The sequence below is a fragment of the Amblyomma mixtum genome, chromosome 4, assembly GCF_055824585.1.
Source record: "Amblyomma mixtum isolate Tamu chromosome 4, ASM5582458v1, whole genome shotgun sequence".
Taxonomy (NCBI): Eukaryota; Metazoa; Arthropoda; class Arachnida; order Ixodida; family Ixodidae; genus Amblyomma; species Amblyomma mixtum.
The window spans coordinates 11073980-11095741 of record NC_143015.1 but is presented as its reverse complement, the minus strand read 5'-3'; the positions used below and the strand labels follow the sequence as shown (position 1 = coordinate 11095741).

The 21762-nt window shown below is 48.4% G+C and overlaps 1 protein-coding gene across 6 annotated transcripts in view; it reads left to right on the top strand.

Annotated features, from left to right (window-relative positions):
* LOC149345690 (protein 5NUC-like) overlaps positions 1 to 16033 on the top strand; it is a 109140-nt gene extending 93107 nt beyond the window's left edge. For all 6 annotated transcript variants that reach the window (XM_089586194.1, XM_089586193.1, XM_089586195.1 and 3 more), the window contains 2 exons: positions 8721 to 8918; positions 15783 to 16033. In XM_089586194.1, coding sequence (XP_089442320.1) covers positions 8721 to 8918; positions 15783 to 15985 — 401 coding nt within the window. In that variant the 3' untranslated portion in view covers positions 15986 to 16033. The remainder of the gene's footprint in view (positions 1 to 8720; positions 8919 to 15782) is intronic.
* The last annotated feature ends 5729 nt before the right edge of the window (positions 16034 to 21762 follow it).

Sequence of the window (21762 nt, the reverse complement as noted above, 5' to 3'; positions counted from 1 at the left end):
GCGGACCGGCGCGAACTGGCCGACCTTAGCCCCCCAAGCCAGCTTTGAAGCCAGTGGGGAGGAGAAGGTCTTGGCCCGCCTGTTCCTGCTGGCAGTTTTCACTAAATCGCCCTGAGCAGTGCCGTGAACTCTTCCATGGAGGATCTGCGCGTGTGGAATCGCGTTAACCATGTCTATTCCACCATTGCGGGAGTGGTTCGAAGGCACGTTAATACGCTTCTGTTAGAGTTTTCCGGTAAAGGGAATTTTATAAGGGCTCTTTTTGAAAAGAAATCTCTGAAGATCTACTAGTTTCATAGCATCCGTTGCCTGCTTTCAGCGACACAGATAGCTTAGGGAAAAAAATGTTTCCACGCTACAATGGAAAAGTGCAGGGCTTTTATCGAGACAACATGGTATGCCACGGATTACTTCAGTTTAGTTTGTTTTCGCAGATGACCTTATTTTCAAATATTCATCTCCATTATCGGTGTCACACTGGGCCGCGCCTTCGCTTTTCGCAACGCAGGCTAGCCGCGAGTCGCAAGCGGGTCAAGCATGCGGAGTACTGAGACCTTAATTAAAGAAACATTCGATATTGATTAAAAAAGGTGTTGCTTGCCATAGCAACCCATCACCCGGTCCAAAAATAACCAACTAGGTTTCTGACATCTGGTGGTGGGTACCGTGCCGACTAACGAGTGAAGCCAGAACTTTGTCCTCTAAACAATCACGTGGGACAAAGATTGTAGGTTGAGGTCGGTAGAAGAAGACCTCGCCCGCACAACTCACAAAGCAGAGTTTACGTGGAGCTTACCCTGCCTACTCAACTAGAGAATATATGTATCTTGCACACCCTTATTCTCTTGTGCGCAGTCACAGCGCCGTGGTGTCTCAGCAACTGCCGCATTCTTAAAATTAACATGAGGTCACGGGTTGCATTTCAATAGCGGAGGCCGCGAAACCGTGTACGCGGGATAAAAAAAGCGGTCGAGCACCAAAAGCCTCGTGTTCTTATATTTCGTTGGTTCTTACAAAACCCAAGGTTAATAAGGAATCTCGCACTGCAGCGTCCTAAAAGCCTTCTAGCGTCACAAAAGGCAAGCAGCCTGAAGTTTTCCCTCCCTTGTTTACTTCGTGGTTATCAAGAACCATCTAACCATCCTCTCTCTACCATGGACTAAAAGCCTCTACGCAAGCACTTTTCGAAAGTAAAAATTGATTACACGCACACACCTTGACCACGCCGTTCTTGTCAGGCACTGAGCTGTGTTTAGAAAAAAATTTAATTACATATGTACACATGCGAACGTTACCAGATACATTCACATTTACAAGAACACATGACATTAAGTATGTAAGGCGAGACAATTAAAGAGGTACCATAAACATCTCTAAGTAACTAACAGGAATGGGCGATGTAAAACAGAATAGCATATATACCTATTGACAGAAGAGCGAAAAGGCAATAATTTGACATTGAAACATTTAAAAGGAGACCTTAGCGCCAGTTTGGCCTAAAAACCGGGACAAGACGACCGTTATTTACAGAAATGAATGGGCATGACCATTGCCGGAGAAACTCTTCCTCACCCAAGAAACAGAGTTCCTCGGACAAAAAACTGATCAGCTCCCGTCGGAGAACGACCGAGAATTGGCCACACAGCGCGGCGTCGAAAGCCACTAGCGACCGCGGCGCATCGACTGCGCCATAAACTAAAAATACCTGCAACTATTAACAGGCGAGCAAAACGGCCGCTGGGGAAGCGGCCGCGGGAGTCGAAGCACGAAATGCCCTGCCCACGGAATCCCGCATGAACCGCGCGCCAAAAGACACGCGCTACAACACAGGTGACTGTAGCGTGGCGATTAGACTCCGGGAGCGCGCAATTAATTTATAGAAGCATGATTTTCCGGAACAAGAAGGGACTGGGTAAACACGAGGCGCTGTGTTTACGTGTAAATAATCACTCCTGGGAACAGGTGACTAACGGGCACATACCAAGAGCATACAGTTTTGTGCATAACTATCTCCGTGGTGATAGACCTTGTCACTCTTGTGTGATCGAATGTCGCTCCTTGTTATCTAAGGAAGATGGCAGGGGAGCGCATAGAGATTTAGTTCGCGCTCTATTGCATTCGTGTTCTCTTCGCCGTTCGTTCACTCGGCCGGGGTACCCGCGTTCCAACTCAGCTGCGGCGGCCGCGTTTCGATGGAAGCGAAACACCAAAGGGGCCCGTGTAGTGCACTGCACGGGCTCGGGCCGGCCCGCGGGCCGGGCCGGGCCGGGACATGATTTGGTTTGCCGGGCCTGGGCGGGCCCGGGCCTGAAGTTGCGGGTCCGGGCCGGGCTCGGGCTTAAAGCTGCGGACCCGAGTCGGCCTTGGGTCCGTACAGAAACCGCTGACGTCCGACTATTCATTCACTATTGCAGAGTGAAGTACGTAACTGCGGCATTGGAGCAGCGACACGGATGAGCTATCAGTTACAGTACGTGCTGAGAAAAAAACTAAGCTTTATTTATTGACTTATTTATTTCCCTATTTCCACGCCGCGGTGGCTTAGGTCTTGCTCCTAGCCTAGACGGCTCGTTGAATAAGCCCAGGCTGTCGAAATCATCGGAGCCCTTTGCTTCGGTATCTCTCTGTCGTGTCCGGTCGCTGTGTTGAATGCAGCGAAAGACGCACACGGTACTTTTAGACTTCGTTTATTTACAGCCGATGAGGGTGCGACCAGCGTCGACCGAGGCAGGAGCCGAACTGGCCGCCCGAAGAAAGGAGGGAGTGGAGAAGCGTCCACGGCAGGGAGTGGCTTCCCAGAACAGGAGGAGGGTGCGGGGGCGCACCGTGGGGGGGCATCCGGCGACAGCGTGCGACGAGGGGCAAGCGGTCGTTAGGAGGAGGATTGAGTGGTCGTTAGGAGGAGGATGCGAACTGTCGTTAGGAGGGGAATGCGAGTGGTCGTTAGGAGGGGGCGCACACACACAAAAGCAACAAGGGAACACAACACTTCCTTCCCCCTTAGAAAGTTGCCTGGTATCGTGCAGGGGGTCGGCGCTCACGCGTGGAGGCGCGCTGGCTTTGTGCGCTCGGGGGAGAAACACTTGTAGGCTGGCTGTTGTTCGCTGTGTCTCCTAGGTCTGTCCTGGGCGAAGTCTCTTCTTCCGGGAAGAGGTGCCAGGCTATGTGGGAAGATGGTGCACGTGTTTTCTCCGCTGGCGGACAGCTCTCAGACGGCGTCGTAAATCTACGCAGCTGGTTGAGATGTCGGCGTGCTACTGTGCCATGTATGTTGACGAGCCAAGAGCGCAGGCCTATGCGTCTGACAATTGTAGCTTCCTCCCAGCGTGGCTTTTTCAGAAACTGTCGGGCGAGGACGCGCTGCCCCTCATTAAGCGTGCCGCAGCGCGGAATTGCTTTTTCTTCCCGGAACGTCTCTGCCTTTGGCTCGGGGAGGATGGCTGTGAGCTGGGTTCGCATTTCACGCTCGAACATCATTTTCGAGGGGGTCTCGCCTGTTGTGCTCTGAACCGTCGTGTGCTGCTTGAAGAGAAAGCGCGCAAGGCGGCGCTGCAGCGAGCCTGTCTGATCTCTTTCAAGGGCGCGTTTTAGCTCGGCTACGTAGCGCTCGGCTTGTCCGTTTGTCGCTGGGTGGTAGGGGGCCGATGTAACTGATGAGATCCCGTTGTCGCGATAAAACTTGAGGATCTCCGCAGACACAAACGGTGTTCCGTTGTCCGACACTACCTTGCGCGGCAGGCCGAACGTTGCAAATAGTGATCGGAGGTTGTCAATGACTGCTGCCGAAGTCGTCTGTCCCATTTGCCTTATCTCAAGCCACTTTGTGTAGGCATCTACGACCACAAGGAAAGTGCAGCCCTCAATTGGTCCTGCAAAATCAATGTGCAGTGTGTGCCATGGTGTGTCTGGCTTTTCCCATTCTGGGACAGGAGCTTTCGGCGGGGCGCTCCGGCTGCTCTGGCAAGGCTTGCATTCTCGCACCACTGTTTCGATGTCGTTGTCAATGCCAGGCCACCACATGTAGCTTCTGGCACACTTTTTCATTGCAACGATGCCCCGATGTCCGGCGTGGATGAGAGACATAGCTTGTGCGCGTAGTTCTCTCGGCATCACAACTCGGGACCCAAATATGATGCAGCCGCGATGGGTGCTCAACTCTGTAGCTCGCCTGCGGTAAGCGTCGAAGTTGTCCCCTTTGAGTTTATGCACGTTGCCTTGTTGAACAGCTGTGTAAACTAGCCGGAGAGCTGCGCACTTCTGCGTAGATGCTGCAACTGTGCCTGCTGTAAGCGGAGGTTCTGGCAGTGCTTCGAACATCAGAACGTCTCCTGGTGGAAATGGTTCGTCAACAGTTGCGTCTAGTGGCAGACGGCTTAGCGCATCGGCGTTTTGATGTTTACTCCCATTGCGGTAGACCAGAGCGTAGTCGTACGCTGAGAGTTTGATGCACCAACGTGTCATTCGCGGAGACAAAGTTGGTGGCATAGGCCTTTGTGGTCCCAGAATGCCCAATAGCGGTCGGTGATCGGTTATAAAGGTCACCTTCCGGCCGGCAATGTACTGGTGAAAATGTGTCGCCGCGTAGACGATGGCTAGCCCTTCTTTGTCAAGTTGCGCGTAGTTGCGTTCTGCTTGCGACAACGTACGTGAGGCGAAGGCGATGGGAGCTTCCCTTCCTTGCTCGTCAGTTTGCGATAGAACCGCGCCGACTCCGTACGGTGATGCGTCGCAAGCCAAAAGCAGAGGCTTCCTTTCGTCGTAGTGGCGGAGGACTGTACATCTTCGAATCAGGTCTTTCAGGGCATCGAATGACTGCTGATGGCGTGGCGACCATGTCCATGTCACATCTTTCCGAAGGAGTTGGTATAAGTCGTTGGCCACGGTAGCTCTTTGTTCCAAGAACCGGTCGTAGAACGTCAAGAGTCCGAGAAAAGCCTGTAGCTCCTGCTTGTTTGTTGGAGCTCGTGCTTCTGTGATCGCTCGCACTTTGTCCTCGGTAGGGTGAATGCCTTCCGCATTAATTCGGTGTCCCAGAAATTGCACCTCTGGCACCGCAAAACAGCACTTCGATTTGCTTATGCACAAATTAGCGTTTGCTAGCCTTTCGAGAACGAGCTCTAGGCGCACTGCATGCTCTTCAGTGGAAGTGCCACTGATGATGACATCGTCAAGGTAGACACAAACTCCTGGGATGCCCTGAAGCACTGTCTCCATGAATTTTTGAAATATGGCCGGGGCTGCAGCTACGCCAAAAGGCAGTCGCTTGACTTTGTACAAGCCTTTCAGTGTGTTAATTGCCAATAATTCAGCAGTTGACTCGCTCACCTTCAGCTGCTGATACGCCTGGGTGAGGTCCAATGTGCTGAAGACTCTTGCGCCACGCAGTACACTGAATACTTCTTCAGGTGTCGGTAGCGGGTAAGAGGACGCTTTAGTCGCAAGATTGACGGTGCTCCGGTAGTCTCCGCAGAGGCGTATGGTTCCGTTCTTCTTGCGAACTACGACAAGTGGTGTGGCCCATTCTGAATGCTGCGTCGGCTCGATGACACCTTGCTGCTCCAGTTTGTCCAACTCTTTTTCAACTGAATCTCGGAGAGCAAACGGCACCGGCCTGGCCTTCAGAAATTTGGGTTGCGCGTTGTCCAACAACTCCAGTGTGACCGGGGGCCCTTCGTTTCCTGGAATCTCTTCCGAGAATACTCTTTCGTATTTCTCTTGGAGTTGCTCAACCATGTTCTGGCTCGGCGTCTGGTGTATGCCGCATATCATCACGCCTAGTGGAGAAAACCAGTTTCTCCCTAGAAGGCTTGATCCTGTGCCCTTCACAACAAGCAGAGGTAGCGTATGGGTCTGGCCGTTGTAGTTAACCTGCACGTTGGCAGAGCCCAATAGTGGCAGATTCTGTCCTGACCACGTTCGCAGGTGCGTGTCGTCTTGTTGCAGGGCGGGTGCGTCAGATGGCCATGAAGTTCGGAACGTGTCCTCACTGATCAGAGTACAGGCTGCGCCGGAGTCCACCTCGAACTTAATCAGCTGGTGATGTACGCTTACTTCTGTAAAAATCTTCGGTCGCGTGCCGAGATTCATGGTGTTCAGGTCGTACAACACAGATGGTGTTGCTGATGTTGTTCCATGGAGATCAGATAGCGGCGTATTCTCTGAGGCGTTGACGCTGTGATTAGGCTGGGAAGGTGACTTTATCTTGGCAAGTCTCCGTTTCGTAATGCATGCTCTTTCGATATGCCCTCACTTGTGGCAAAAATTACACGTGGCTGACTGGAATCGACATCCCTGGGGGTTGTGTTGGTCGTCACACCGCCAGCAGCGTTGTGCCTTTTTGACCGGTTTTATAACAACAGAAGGCTTGCGCACCTGGTTGCTTGTCTGGTGTACCGGCTCGGTGTTCCGGCGAATCCCTCTCTGCTGGTGACCGGCGCTCTCCGCTCGAACGGCGATGTCGTAAGCTTTGCTGAATGTGAGGTCCTTCTCAGCGAACAGGCGCTGCTGCAGTGACTCGTCACTCAGTCCGCACACAAATCTGTCGCGTAACATCACGTCCAAGGGAAGCATGGTGGTGTTAGCAGAAGAAGCTGCGTCTCCCTCCTGCCCGGTAGCTGTTGTCGACAGCGTTCCAAAATTGCAGTCGGCAGCGAGCTTCTTGAGCGCGGCTACGTAGGCGCTCACAGTTTCTCCTCCCAGTTGATCTCGTCGTTGGAAGCGAGCCCGGCTGTAGACCTCGGATGGCCTTGGGTCGTAGTGCTTTTGCAGCGCTTTTACGATGTCGTCGTAAGACACTGCCGCTGGTGTGCTTGGCTGAATAAGGGCGCAGACAGTATCGTAGGTCTGCTCCCCGCACAGCGTCAGCAGGTTGGCCCTCTTCAAGGCTGGGTCTGTGATGTTGTTAGCTTCAAAGTAGAACTGAAGGCGTCCAACCCACGATGACCACGATGAGCCGTTGAACTCTGGTATCTGATTGGGAAACCCTCGCGTAGCCATGGCTTGTCAATAGCGTTGCGTAGCGCGGGTCGAATCCACTTTCTCGTCGCCACTGTCGTGTCCGGTCGCTGTGTTGAATGCAGCGAAAGACGCACACGGTACTTTTAGACTTCGTTTATTTACAGCCGATGAGGGTGCGACCAGCGTCGACCGAGGCAGGAGCCGAACTGGCCGCCCGAAGAAAGGAGGGAGTGGAGAAGCGTCCACGGCAGGGAGTGGCTTCCCAGAACAGGAGGAGGGTGCGGGGGCGCACCGTGGGGGGGCATCCGGCGACAGCGTGCGACGAGGGGCAAGCGGTCGTTAGGAGGAGGATTGAGTGGTCGTTAGGAGGAGGATGCGAACTGTCGTTAGGAGGGGAATGCGAGTGGTCGTTAGGAGGGGGCGCACACACACAAAAGCAACAAGGGAACACAACACTCTCACAGCCTGACTCCCCTTGGGCCCTTAATCCCCAAAAACATAGCTTTTATTTTTTAGCTATATTTTTCTCATGACAGAAATTTCACAAACTAAAGCGCGTTTGGTTTTCTTTTTGATCAGCTGACCGGAACATCTCGTAAATGAAATAGCCACAAAAGCTCGCGAGAGTTTGTAAATCTCATCTCATAACCACATCTATATCCTTCCTTGCTTCTTCAGCCTGGTTGTCATCGCAAGTGTTTTGCCCTGTAAGTTATCACGTGGTTCGAGCGTTATCTTCTGCTCCACCAGTAAGAGTGAAATTCAACCAGCCTTAATTGTCCTCGTTCGTCATCCGAAAACATACCTATACACTATTAGAAATGCATTGAGGAAGAACATATAAGTTAAAGACGCTTATAGTCTTCAAACACACACCGTGAAATACTCAAGCCTTTTAGCTTTTTGTTTCTGCTGAAAGGCGACCATTTCGGCTATGAGTTCAACCTGAGAGATCGCGTTCACTAAAAAAATGTCATCCCACAGCTTGCTATGCAGCTTTAATGTGTATATTTCGTGGGCGGCAAAATATAACTAATTAAAATCGTGGGGAAATGAAAAGTAGTCTATTACGCTCGTATGCAGCCCTTTTTATTTGGCTCTCGGAACTTCCGAGTTTATCTTTGCGCACATACACGAGATCACTGTCCACAAGACGGGCCTGGCGAGCACTACTTTCAATCACTTCCTTCTGGGTTAAAAAGAACCAACTTTCTGCCAGCCACACTGTGGTTTCAGAACCTTTGTTGGCCAGTTCCTTATCGGTCTAGTAGCAGTCTACTTGCTGAGAGTGAGCAGTATACCTCAAGCGTTACGGTGAAACGGGCCGGGCCGGGCCCGGGCCTCACTACGGGATTCACGGGCCGGGCCGGGCTCGCTAGAGCGATAGTTTAGCGGGCCTGGGCCGGGCCCGGGCTTGAAGCCACGGGCCTGGGCCGGGCTTGGGCTTCAGGTCTCGGGCTCGGGCCGGGCTTGGGCCTCATATTAAGGCCCGTGCAGTGCTCTAGGCCCGTGTGCTGGGCGATGTTAGTGCACGTTAAAGATCCTCAGGTTGGTCGAAATTATTCCGGAGACCTCCACTACGTCACCTCTTTCTCTCTTTCTTTTTTCACTGCTACCTTCTTCCCTCCCCTTACGACGCTGTTGAGGTGTCCACCGGGATGTGAGAGAGTTGACCCGCATTTTGGCTAATTTTACTCGATGCTTTCCTTGTTTAACAGTGATTTCAGAAGCAGTCCGTTTTATTCTCTTTCTGTCTTCTCTAGGGGCACGTGTAGTCTACAACTTCAGCCTGCCTAACGGGTGTCGCGTCGTGTCGCTCAAAGTTCTGTGCGCCAACTGCAGTGTGCCAGTGTACGAGGACGTCAGCGACAACAAGACCTACAGCATTGTGACCACCATGTTCATCGCGAACGGAGGCGACGGATTCAAATTCGATAAATCTGTTACCAAACGCACCGAAGGTAAACTGTTTTTTACCCTGCTTTTTTCGAGACGATGTTCCTGATGTCTTAATTATAACCTTTGTTCTGTTTTTAAAAAATCACTTTACTCCCATCGTTACGTTCAAGCCCCGCTGGCTCTTCCATTTCAGCACTTCACATGAGTTACCGATTAATGAATCTCGACCTCACCCGGTTAACAAAGCCCACTTCCATATCTCTAGTGGAGCTTTCTGGATGTTGGGCAATACAATAAGTGCTTGTGGAAAAGCGGCGTACTAAGGAGCTGCGCGCAGATACGCGCGCATCTAGTCAAGCCGACCACCCGCTAACTAAAACACAGCTACTTAAATACGAAATAGCATAGTTTCAAAATGTTAAAGGCCGAAATTAAAACGCTTCCAAATGAAAACCTCAACGCTCTGTTCTAACACTGTACGATTCGATATTTTTTTTATAGAGGCGAACTGCTAGAGGCCCGTGCACTGTAAATGTCAGTGCACGTTAAAGAACCCCGGGTGGTCGAAATTATCGAGAGCTCTCCACTACGGTGTCCCTCATTGACTGAATCGCTTTGAGACGTTAAACAACATAAGCCATAAGCCAAGCTATTAAAAAAAATTATTAGTGTGATTGTTATCAAAGGGAACTGAAGAAGAATAAGAACCCTCAAAAGAGAAAGAAAGAGAAGCCCTTTAATTGAAAAGCAGAGAATTTTGCCTGCTTCTAAAGATAGCTGGCATACAATGCGTGGGGAGGGGAATTTCAAAAAAAAAGACGGAAAGATAGCGGTGCAGAAAAGTTAGTTATATTGGGTTTTATGGGGCCAAAACAACAAAGGTTATGATCCCCCAAACACAGGGTTACAGGTAATGAAAAGGTTAAATGAAACAATAACGGCAGAAGTATAAATGCGGCCATTAAATCCGCACTAAGGTGCATCGGCGAGTAATGATGTTACATGTGAAATGAAGAAGTACATAGTCCGACATATGAGCTGACAAAGTTCACTGCGAGAAGAATGGCTGAGGATAACAAGCAAGGTGAAATTAGAGCTTGTCAAGGAGTCCAATGTCTTTTAAATATTCAAACAAAAAATTTATTGAATGTCTTTGTTGCCTAGGGCAGGCTAAGAGACCTAAAACACTGCCCATTGTTAGAGGCACTAGAGAGAGCTTCTCCATGCAATATTCATAGTACGCACGCTTATCAGCATATGCAGGGCACTCAAGAAGGATATTTTGAACGTCTCTGTGAACGTCTGTGTGTCCCTTACTTCGTCCCTTGTCCGTTTTTTTTTTTTGCGCTGAATTCTATTTAACATGCTTCACCAACTAGCCCGGCAGCTTGCTCTCCTGAAGAAGGATAGGTTCCACAGTTTTGATCGAGCCACAGGTGTCACAAAGCGGATTGTTCATTTGACTAAAATGGTATCGCAAGCCGTTTGTAAATGCAGTGTTTAGGCGAACTCGGTTATAAAGTGTTTCCATATGGCGAGAAATTTTGGGTGGGAGTCTTGATCTAAGATGTGGGTCGACTGTGTACTGAAACTGGTAGTGTTGTGCCGGCAAGCTCCAGAACCGGCACGCTTCTGAAGCAAATCTCTTAGCCATTTGAGACGCATCAAATTTCGTGAAGTGAGCTAGAATCTATCTCCGATGTTGGTGTCCTTTGCGGGCTGCTGCTTCTGCTTTTTCATTGGCCATAATGCCACGATGTGCTGGTATCCACTGAAATGTTATGCAATGGCCTGCAACAACAGCCAAATGATGAAGATACCCGATGTCAAGGGAAACGGCAGGTGATTGGTGTTCTTCAGCAGGTTGGACAGGATCTGCAGAGATGCTTCGGAATCCGTAAAGATAGCCCATGCATCGGCCGGGGGCTCGACGCAGGATATAGGAAACAGCTTTCTTAATGCCGTAAAGGTCAGCTGTGGTAAAGGATGTCCTCCGCTGCTGCCGGTAAGAAAAGACATGGCTTGTTGAGGGCACATAAAGGCCACAGGAAGAGTTTTCTTTAGTAGTTGAACCGTCGGTGAAGATGTGGGTGTGCTGCGTATATTCCTCGGTTAAGTAGGCTGGCGTAGCTTGCAGAAGCGCTGCCTGTGGCGTGCGGCTCTTTGCATTTACAACTGGAATAAACTGCCTCACCTTTAGAGGTAATATTGTCCAGGGGGGAAATACAGTGGCAATAGTTTCTGTGGCTGATTAATAGTGGGGAGGGGTAGGAGCTGCACAGCTTGGCCAAAGACAGTGTTGCAGTGAGTTAGGTGGACACGGTGTAGGAAGTGCTTCTTCCTTTGGATGACGTGGCGGAGGTGGGTACGCAGGGTTTCCCGGGCGGCAATCACATCTAGCGGGAGACAGCCTGCTTCCGCTACTGTTCCTGATGCAGAGGAACCCTTCGGGAGGCCAAGGCATATCCTCAGGCAGTTGTCCCGCGCGTCCTCGAGAATCCTCTTGCCTGTTGGAGATTACCTTTGAAGCACCAGTGACAGTAGCGTAAGGTACCTTCCACGAGGAGTGCGCATAACAATCGATAGAGATGACATCTGCATCTGGAAAGCATCACGTTCGCGCCGTATTACTCAGCAGCGTCTTCAGAGAGCGCTACTGCACATCGCAATGTACTACCAGCAGCGAATGAAACACGAACAAGAAATCTGAGGTGGCAACACAAAAACAGCAGCATATTAGCTCCTGGGGAGTAATGGCAGGCGAGGTTGATTAGCACTTCCGAAAAAGGGTCCTTGCGCTTTCGAAGTGAAGTTGCTATCGGTAAGTATTGAACTTTCCCTGGCTAAGAGCTCCTCACTTAGCTGTTCGTGGCTGTGTTGTTTGTTCGCGTTTTATTTCTTGCTGATAGTACCTAGCTGGTCCCCCGAGGTCTTCGTCTCTCGCCGTAAAAAAGTGTTGCCATGGCTTTTACAAGAAAAACGATCACTCAATATCCGCTGCTCCTAGCTGGACGGTCACTGCCTTATGTATGAACTCAGCGATTCCTAGATGTTGTGATAGACGGCAATTTCTCGTGGTCACCTGAGATCAACCAACTTCACGAGAGGATTAGTGCAGCATCGCAAGTTTTCAGATTAATGGCGGGAACATGGTGGGGCAGCAAGGGCCGTTCAGTGGTTCTGCTTGAAGAACCGTCAAGTTTTTAACGTGCCAGCTAAGCGTATAGGTAAAGAAAAAGTCGCAACACAGGTGGAGAGAACCGCAATGTCTTCAAGGAAGCAAAACATTGGTCGAAACGTGCTCTCCTGCAATGCGCCGCGGTGATTCGGTAGAATGGCATTAGGTACAGAGCAGGAAGACGCAGCTACGAACTAGGCCAAGGTATCCATATATAGGCAGCGCGAAATTGCAAAAAGTTAGTTTAGCTTATTTGTTTACTGGGATTTAACGTCCCAAAGGAACTCAGGCTATGAGGGACGCCGTAGTGGAGGGCTCTGGAAATTTCGACCACCTGGGGTTCTTTAACGTGCACTGACATCGCACAGCAGACGGGCCTCTAGAATTTCGCGTTCATCGAAATTCGGCTGCCGCGACCGGGATCGAACCCGAGTCTTTCGGGTCAGCAGCCAAGCGCCGTAACCACTGAGCCACCGCGGTGGGGCAAATTGCAAAAAGCCCCCGTGCAGTAGGGGTACAGGACACGTCGAAGAACCCCAGCTGATTGACGTTAACACTGACATCTCCGTTACGGCGTTACGAGTTGTGTCCCACTTGTATTCTCATGCCCCGCATTCTTGCTTGCCGCCTAAGTAGCGCTCGCGAATTACGACTGATGCTCTCGACTTCGAGATTCCCTGTCCGGATTTCGGGAAGCAGCGGGCACTCATTTAAGAAGCAGCCATGCTGTCCTGGAGAGTACTAAGTGAAAAGTTGCTCCTGACTGCTGCGAGACTAAGGTGCCCTATAGGATACCACAGCGATCTCTGCCGTCAGTGTGTGTCGAGGTGCTCATGACAGCTTGGCTGACACCCGGTGGCTAATTTTACATAAGAGGGATGAACGTTTATTACACCTCGGCTCCTTACTGTGCACGGACAAACCAATACAATTAATCATGTTTTCCGCGAACTATCAAACACCTCTCCAGTACCTGGAGAGGGAGTCGAAAATCAAATTTTCGGAAATGCGCTTGCCAACGTGGTGTAATCCAATCTTTCTATTGATGTTTCGATGCTCTGCCTACATCTAGATTTTGTGACCACCCTTTGCATTTTATTGAATGGTGTTGCTGTTTATCGGTGTTACGAATACTGCTTGCGTACAGTTTTCTGTCCATCCAGCTTGGATCATATGATGTCAACAGTATAGTTTAAATAAACGTGAAACTTTCTGGAGTTGCGGGGGGGGGGGGGGGGGGGCGAGGGCGAGGGTGGCGGGTGCGGGTGCGAAAGGTTCCGTGCGGTATGAGGAGTCTCCCGGGTGGGACTCCGTTTAGCTGATTTCGCTGTAAGATGGGAGCCGTTATTAATGTGGCAGAGCTTTTGTGCTGAGCGCTTTTAAACCGCCGGGCAAATAACAGCACCAAAATTTTTCAGCCCCGCACATGATACGCGCTATTCAGGGCTTGCTTGCTCAAGTCGGTTACTCACTCTAGTTGATCTGTTCAAAAACAAGCCACGCCAGTCAGTGTAGTAAGGAATACTGCACCTCTGCATGGGACGCCCTGAATTCGCCACAGCTTTAAATGAACTCGCGAGAAGCTTCTGAGTGAAGGAAAGCATCCCAGAACGACGCATGCGGTAATCTTTGCGCATACCCGTGACGCAAAGTTGTATATGCCAGTGAAAAAATGCTTCAGATATTTTCAACTAACTACTAAAAGCTCATATAACCATCACCGTGCCCCGAAACGAAGAAGGGAGGGTAGCTCTATAGCACCAGAGGTGATGTTTGTTGGGCGAGTTAGTGATTCATGGTGGTCAGAACCGCGCGTAACAAGACGGCACAAAGAAGATATACACGACGACACGAGCCCTCGGGACGTCGTGTGTTCCTTCTTGGGCCCGTCTTGTTACGTGCGGTTCGTGCCATCCACAGCACTGCGCCGCGCATTCCTCAGTACAAGCAACCTCACGGGCTACCGGATCCCAGCGTCAGATACTTGAGACCGGCTCATATTAGTATTCGCGTTAATCGGATAGCCCCCCAGCATTAGGGTTAGAAACAGTAACCACGTTAACGGCTTCATAGGCGGCATGCCGGAATCTGCTACTCATAATGATGGTTCAAAATCGCAAACACACACAGACCAAGAAGAAGACGAGACACACACACCAGAGCTGAACTTACAACTGATTTTTTTATAGGGAAGAAGCGCGTCATAATATACACACACGGAAAAAAACAGCTCACATGCGCGAAGTCAACAACAATCTCCTAGCGCTGGAAAAGGTAAAACCGCTTTAAAAGCACGTGTGTATCCTCAGAACCGCTATCCACATACACACGTGCTTTTAAAGCGGTTTTACCTTTTACCAGAACAACGATATAGTTGACATTGCGCATGTGAGCTGTTTTTTCGTGTGTGTATATTATTATGTGCATCTTTCCAATAAAAAATCAGTTGTAAGTTCAGCGCTGGTCTGTGTGTGTGTTTGCGCTGTTGAACCATCATTATGAAGCTACACCAACTTGCCCAATCTGCAGTTCTTCTGCTACTCAACCGTCAACATCCACACACCGCACAATTGCTCGAGAAACCTCAATAGCGTGAGCGTCTAGTTTTTCGCTTTTGCGTCACCCGCTACAGTGCCACACTACACTGACACCTATTAAAAATAAAGAGGCACCGACCAAAAAGGTGTAGTCAATATGACAGACGTTGACTGACAGACACCTACTTCCCTTCTCCTCGCCGATGACGCACCGCCAGCTCACCAACCGCATCTCCCGTCACCACAACTCTAGCTGCGGTTGAAGCTGCGGTTGACGGTACCGGCACGGCTGCTGCGATAATCCTAAGACACTTGTTTTTCCTTGATCTAGTCTGACTTCGATAGCTCGTGGGCGTTGCGCGCGTTCGGCACTTCACTTGTGCGTGGGTGTGCGTAGATGTTGCCTGTTTCTTCCCGAGGCCCCAGAACGCACCTGGACCCTTTTTTACCCCCGTAAGCACTCCATTCACTAGTGGCATACTTTGCCGTATTCCGAATCAACTTCGTTCACTCACTGCGGCCGCTTTTTGTTGCTCACTTCGTTATAGCTAAGGTGCAGCCGGGAAACACTGTCTTTGGGCAGCGTGTGGACAGTGCAGTTTTTGATAGAGGCATACTAAGGCGCTAGTGGATACTTTCACACTACCGCTAACACTCTGATCAGGAGTGGCTACCCTGACACATGCTGTTAAGCAAAAAAAAATCCTGTCGTGTAATGTTAACAGTCTACTGCTTACAGCCCACTCAGAGATGAAAGTCATGCTCAATTAGTCAATTACTTCGCATGAAATAAAACGGCATGCGTACTTTAAAAGCCATAAGCTAGAAACAACGCCTCGCTCAAGAAGAACGTGGGTACTGTGTGGGCAGAAATTAAATTGTTAAAACTGTTTTCGCGTACCACTGCTCCCGTACGTATTTCACTCAAGAGGATGTTTGCATCCACTTGGGAATCCTATGTTCATATACTAATTCCTGCAGGTATCGAACTATTATGTTATTCTTCATGTAGTAGCAACAGCGCACAAGGAACACGAGGGTCGGAAAGAAAACGACGCAGACAAGTGCTTGTCTGCGTCGTTTTCTTTCCGACCCTCGTGGTCCTTGTGCGCTATTGTTACATCATGAACGTTATCCAACTTGCCCAACTTTCGGCTTTGCTTAATGTGATGTTATCCTATTCTAAAACGCTCCCATCTCCATTTTTTCAGGTGTCAGCGCCTTTGACGTGTTCACTAAATACGTAACCAAGATTTCTCCACTTAAAACTCCCGAGGAAGGCAGAGTAGTCGTAAGAGACCTTCTACCACGACCAAACATCACTACCACGCCTGCTCCAACAACCACGGTTGCAACGCCAGTAGTAATGGCCCGCGAGGACTGGAGGTCCATGCGTCGGAATTTCCTTTGGTGATGGCGAAGCTCCTGAATCGAATAAATCTCCGCATTATGGAGCAAACTCACACAATGCTCTTGAACTGGTTGATATTATACGATGCCAAGCTTGGCGGGAGTTAACGCGATAGATTACTTGACTTGCCTCGCCATTTATGACATTTTCAGCCTAAGAAGTAAACTACTTCCATTAGCCCTAACTTAAGCCGCTCTTTAAATCTCGCTGCTTAGAAGAGAAATCTATATATTGAGACCAAACCCTTGTCTCTTTTTTCCTCACATAAAATGCCTTCTGCTTGCATTCTCGGCAAACTCAGAAGAACATCGTGTGGAAACCGCGGCGAGCCTGAAACTTAACAGGACGGCGAACTTCGAGCGGAACTTAAAGCCCAACCTAAGGCTGGGCCTCTCAAAGTGTTCCGAAATATTCCTTCCGAATGATATTCAGCACCAAAAGCACCTGGATACCATAGTCCTCAGCGAGGTTCGAACAAGCGCCAGCTTAAGCAGGAAAGCATCATTTCGCGATGCCGCTGACCCCACTCGGTCATCCCGACAATCTCTAGAGGTGTGTTTTAGAATTTGTAGCCTTGCACGCTACGTATTCTAAATCGCCGTCTTCATCATCTATCATATGTTGGTGCTGTGTTTCGGGCTCCTCGGTGCCAGTAGTCGTTCCCCCGTGGCCATGTAGTGGAGAGCCGGATCAGTCTAGAGAAAGAAAGGCTTGCCTATGGATATACGTCGCCATAGATGGGTCTGATATTTTCACCTCGGCGGTCTTATGCGTCGCTGAAGCTGAAGGACAGTGACCGAGCGCTATCGCGCGTCAAGCAGTGAAAGTTCGGCTTTGGTTACAGGCGCGAAAAAAGACAGAACACAAGACAGAGAGACGGGACGAAGCGCTTCATCCCGTCTTTCTGTCTTGTGTGGTGTCTTTTTTCGCGCCTGTAACCAAAGATGAACAATTACCAAATTGCCCAGTAAGACGTTCTTTTAAGCAGTGAAAGGAGCGAGGAACGTTGAGCGTGCTTCGTAGCTCGAAAGTGGCTAAAAGCGGCGGCACATAAACCACCAAAAGCGGCTAAGGCACCCGAGCGAGCCGGGAAGTTAAGAAAAGCAGCTGTTTGTGGAGGTTGAGCAATTAAAGCAGCAAGTGGTACCATAGATGCTGCCAATAGCTCTAAGAAAAGTGGTAGATTTTAAAGTAGTCGAGAAACACAAATTCAGTACATTGTTTTGCCTGGTGGTTGCATAGAATGAGTTATAGTGATGCAATTAGAATCGGTCTCAACGCATGTATTCAGGTTTCCAATAATTTAGTTCGATCACAAAAACAAATTTATGGCGCTGATGGTGTCACCACACAGCGGCGGTTTTCAGCAGTGAATATTACATCACTGGGAGGAATCAATCAATCAAATCAATCAAATCAATCAAATCTTTATTTACATCATCCAGATGTTAGGGGCGCAGACAAAAAGCTCTCACTGGAGCTTGATTGCGCGCCTGCGCCCCCGCACAAGGTTTCAAGGTTTGTTTGATTGCATATATTGGCAGCAACTAACAAAACAATTGCGTTTGAGGAAAAATAAGCGAGACACAACTGACTCGGAAAAAATAAATAAACAAGAGATAAAAACAAACAAAAACAGCACAAGAAATAAGATGCAAAAATACTGGTTTGTAAGACTAACACAAAGCATTTAGCAATAATGGTAAGTGGTAGCTGAGCATTTGACGTCCATAGTTAGTACGTATTTGGTTAATGAACCATTTATCGCGGTTTCTTATGGCATGAGTGTGTTCTCTAGGTGTTAGTTGAGACAAAGTTTCAAGGAAATTACGGTAGGTATTACTTCTCCTATATCGTTTTATTAAGTTGACATTATATAGATCGTGTATTGGAGTTATGTGGAAGGCATTAAAAAGGGGTTTTGTCGTACGTCGCGGGGGATGCTTGCAATGCTTCTTATGGCTCGTTTTTGGATTACATGTAACCTGTTTAAGTTTGAGAGTGTGGTAGTTCCCCATACCGTGAAACAGTAGCTTAAAACGGAAGCAACCATGGAATTATAAAGAATTAGTTTCACTTTTTGTGGCAGAAAATAGCGCAGTTTACTTAACACACCAGTTATTTTTGACAGCTTGTCCGCTGTTTTATCGACATGTGTTGACCACGCTTGGGGATTGAAGAAACAGTAAATATACTGCAAATTTTGTTAATAAATGACGGTGCGTTTCGTCACTTGTAGCATTTCGTATTAGATGAACAAAACCGATATGTTTGCCTTGCGTAAAAGCACTCCAAAGCAAGTAAAACAAAATAAAAACACCCCCAGAGGCTATGGCTATCGTTCTGCATCGAAGGACTGCAACTCTGCACTCATCTGTGACCTAGCACACAGCACTTACGGCTACTCTTTTTGTATCGGAGAACGGCTTGGCGGAATTTTTTTTTCATCATCATCGTCATTACATTCCTCAAGCGTTCATATTGGTCCCAAGGAAGGACGCGGAGAAAAAAGCCATTCGTTTCATATTTCCCAGTGCGCATCCCAATCAACCAGTGTACGTTCACTGGATGTCCGAAGTATGTCCTTCACTGGATATTCGGGTATCCGTGAGATCCACCGATGTCCAACGGCTCTCTCACGGACCTCCGACGGAGGTACAAATATAATTATTTAGACTGCCGACAGATACCCATGTCAGATATCCGCCGGCGGATCTTTTGAGGATATTCGTAGGTAATGCCTTCTTCGCTATTATGAGGCAAGCCATAACTACAGCCACCAATTAGTACATCTCGCAGGGTCCATGGGCTTATTAGAAGCCCGCAGAGTGTCTAAATCAGACACACGCCTTGCCGTATATCATATGCATGAATCTGTAAAGCAATCAAGGACCAAAATGGAAAGTATACCAAATTCAGGACGATTTTATTATGATATAAATGCCGTCTTCAGTCTTCACGAGAAATTCTTCAAGCGGGCCATACAGATGGTTAAGGCAGGAGGAAGGATACTGTACAGACCATGACGAATCTGTACCAAAACTTGGGATGTTTTCTGCAGAAAACAGTGCACACTAAGTAAGTTCAGAATGTCATAAAGCAAGCGAATTTGACAGACCACATTCACTTCTATGTAGTAATTCCACCGTGCCAAGTTAGTCATCTGTAGCTGAGAGAGCAAGTTTACATCTTGAACAACTCTTAAGTTGTAAGCAATGGAGGTGAGAATATTTCTTGAAATGCAAAATACTTAGCTTCTCCAAAAATACTGCAAAAACAAACCCCCCACTGCAGATTTCTGTACCAGTTCATGAAAAATGCGTTTACAGTGAAAAACACCACAGCAACTCCCACAGACAGTCACATCCAAGCTGAAGGCCTAAAAAATTCAAGTGTGAGAGTAGGGATCCATACCACACAGCTGCAAGCTAACTAATGACTTTGATTGGGCACAAGGTACTCCCGTAGAGAAAAGTTTGCGGGATGTGGATTTCCAGAAAAATATTTATTTTTGCATTGCCTCGCTAGGCAGTCAGCTGAAATCTGTTCAGTAAGATAGAGTATCCATGTCCCCTCACGATTCTAGGCTTTTGATTAAATTGCTTTGGCTAACAGCACAGAGATTAGTTTTTCCAATGAACTGTCATCACGCAAATTTTTATCCATCCCTGTACAAGTACGCTGCAATATAGCCAGATGCCCTCCACTGCACAGAGCAAAGAAAAAGAAAGTATCCATTATGTGAGTGGGGGAAACTTGCACTGTAGTTCAAACTTACCTGAAGGCTGCTGCTGTACACTACAGGTGCTAGCTTAGGTTAGTCACATACACACTGCATGGGCAAGAAAATAAAGCATGAGAGACAGCAACTTATACAGCACTTTGTCAACAATGCCGCAAAACACGATCTCTGTCAAAGCTACCGGGTTCACTGATGAATCACGCATCAGGGCACTGACAGCATGTTTGATGATCCACAGCTGCACAGGAGTAAGGAAGAGAGGTCTGCTCACAATCCAGGAACATGTAGCTATAGGAGTGCCATATATTTTCCTGCTATCTGGCTCAGCATCGAGCCCTGTGGTCATAAACATGTTTGACAAAGCTGCACCAACGCACTGCATGATCTAATTGACCTCTATGCTCAGTGATCGGGAAATAAGTGAGAAATGTATGACTGAAGTTCGCAAATCTAACACAACACTTAAGCTTTCCTAAGTGATATGACTGACGCCAGACGTGGACAACGAAAGAAGAACGTTTACTGAAAAGCACAAAGCAATATATAGGCTCGAGCGTCGTGATTAAAGTTCTCGTGTCTGAACCAGTCCGGTTTCCTGCGCATGCAAGTTCAGTTAAGCTCAGTTAAGTTTATTAGCTTAAAAGTCCCCCGTAGGGGCACTACATAAGGGGTAATGGACTCCTACGAAGCGGTGGTTCTTCCCCCGCAGTAGGTGGCGTCGGCTCCGATGCTGCCAGCTGCCCTGGGCTTTGCTGCGGTGACAGGTCTGCAGTAGCAGAGGTTGGCACTTAGTCATCCACTAGCGGAGGTTGAGGGTTGGTCAGATTCCTTTCTTCTGACACTTGCTCTAGTTGGGCCCCCTCATTACGCAGAGGACCGCTTAGTGGAGACAGTCTATTTGGTGCTTCTGTGGCGCATGGTTCAAGGTTCGTTTATTGCATATTTACGGTACAAGAATAAAAAAACACTGGAATACAGAAGGAGGTCCCAAAGTCAGAGTCTGTGAATGGAACCCCCTGTGAGAACAATTGTAAAAATGAATATAGAGACAGCAGATGCAAAAATTATAAAGATGTTGGCATCAGTAAAGAGCAGTAAGTGAAATACAAGAAAGAATGCAAACACTTATTTGAATGAAAAAGATTATACACCTAGAAGCGTACAGAACACTGAACAAAAATAATAGAGTGATATAAATGACTAGACTAGTACCATTTACCATAAGAAATACTGTTAGGGGGATTGTAAAAACTGACGAAGAGTGGATTTAAAGGCACGGATATTTGACGATTGCTTCATGGTAACAGGTAATGATTGAAGAAGCGTAATGAGTTCCATAAAGTGGTAGCGGAGAAACGAACTGTTTGTTCATCATAATTAGTGTTAGGTTTAGGGAGTAAAAAGTTATTGTAATCAGCAAAACGTGCGTCGTTGCGACGCGGAATTTGGTCACTGGTATAGTTAGCGAAAAAGGAAGTAGCTCTCTAACAGATTTGTACACAAAGGTACATAATTTGTATTTGATTATTTTGCGCACGGACCAAATATTGTGGGATAGGAGCAGACGAGGCGCATTTACAGAGTACTGGCTATAAATTATAATGCAAATTCCTTGGTTTTAGATAGTTTGCAGAGATGATAAATGCGAATGATATGTGTTTCCCCAAGATGAAATGCAATACTGAATGTGGGAGTGGATGAACGAATAATAGAGCGAAATGAGAATGGGCACATGAAAATACGGGCGAACTTTAATTAGTACTCTAATACCATACGCCATTTTTTGGGAAATGGATGGTGGCTCTGAGGTTGCCGCAGGATCAGCATAGTGTGGCCGTAGATGGCCAGCGTGGGTGAACCTAAGATGCCTCTGCCCTTTCACAACGTACGTCAAAGCACTCACAACTTGGTGCAGCACACCTTCCTCCCAAGAGGCATGTTCACAGCGCACTGTCTTCACGTACACGCGATCACCTTCGCGAAACACTTGCTCAGCACCACGCGACACATCACGCTTTACTTCCATGTCAACTTGTTT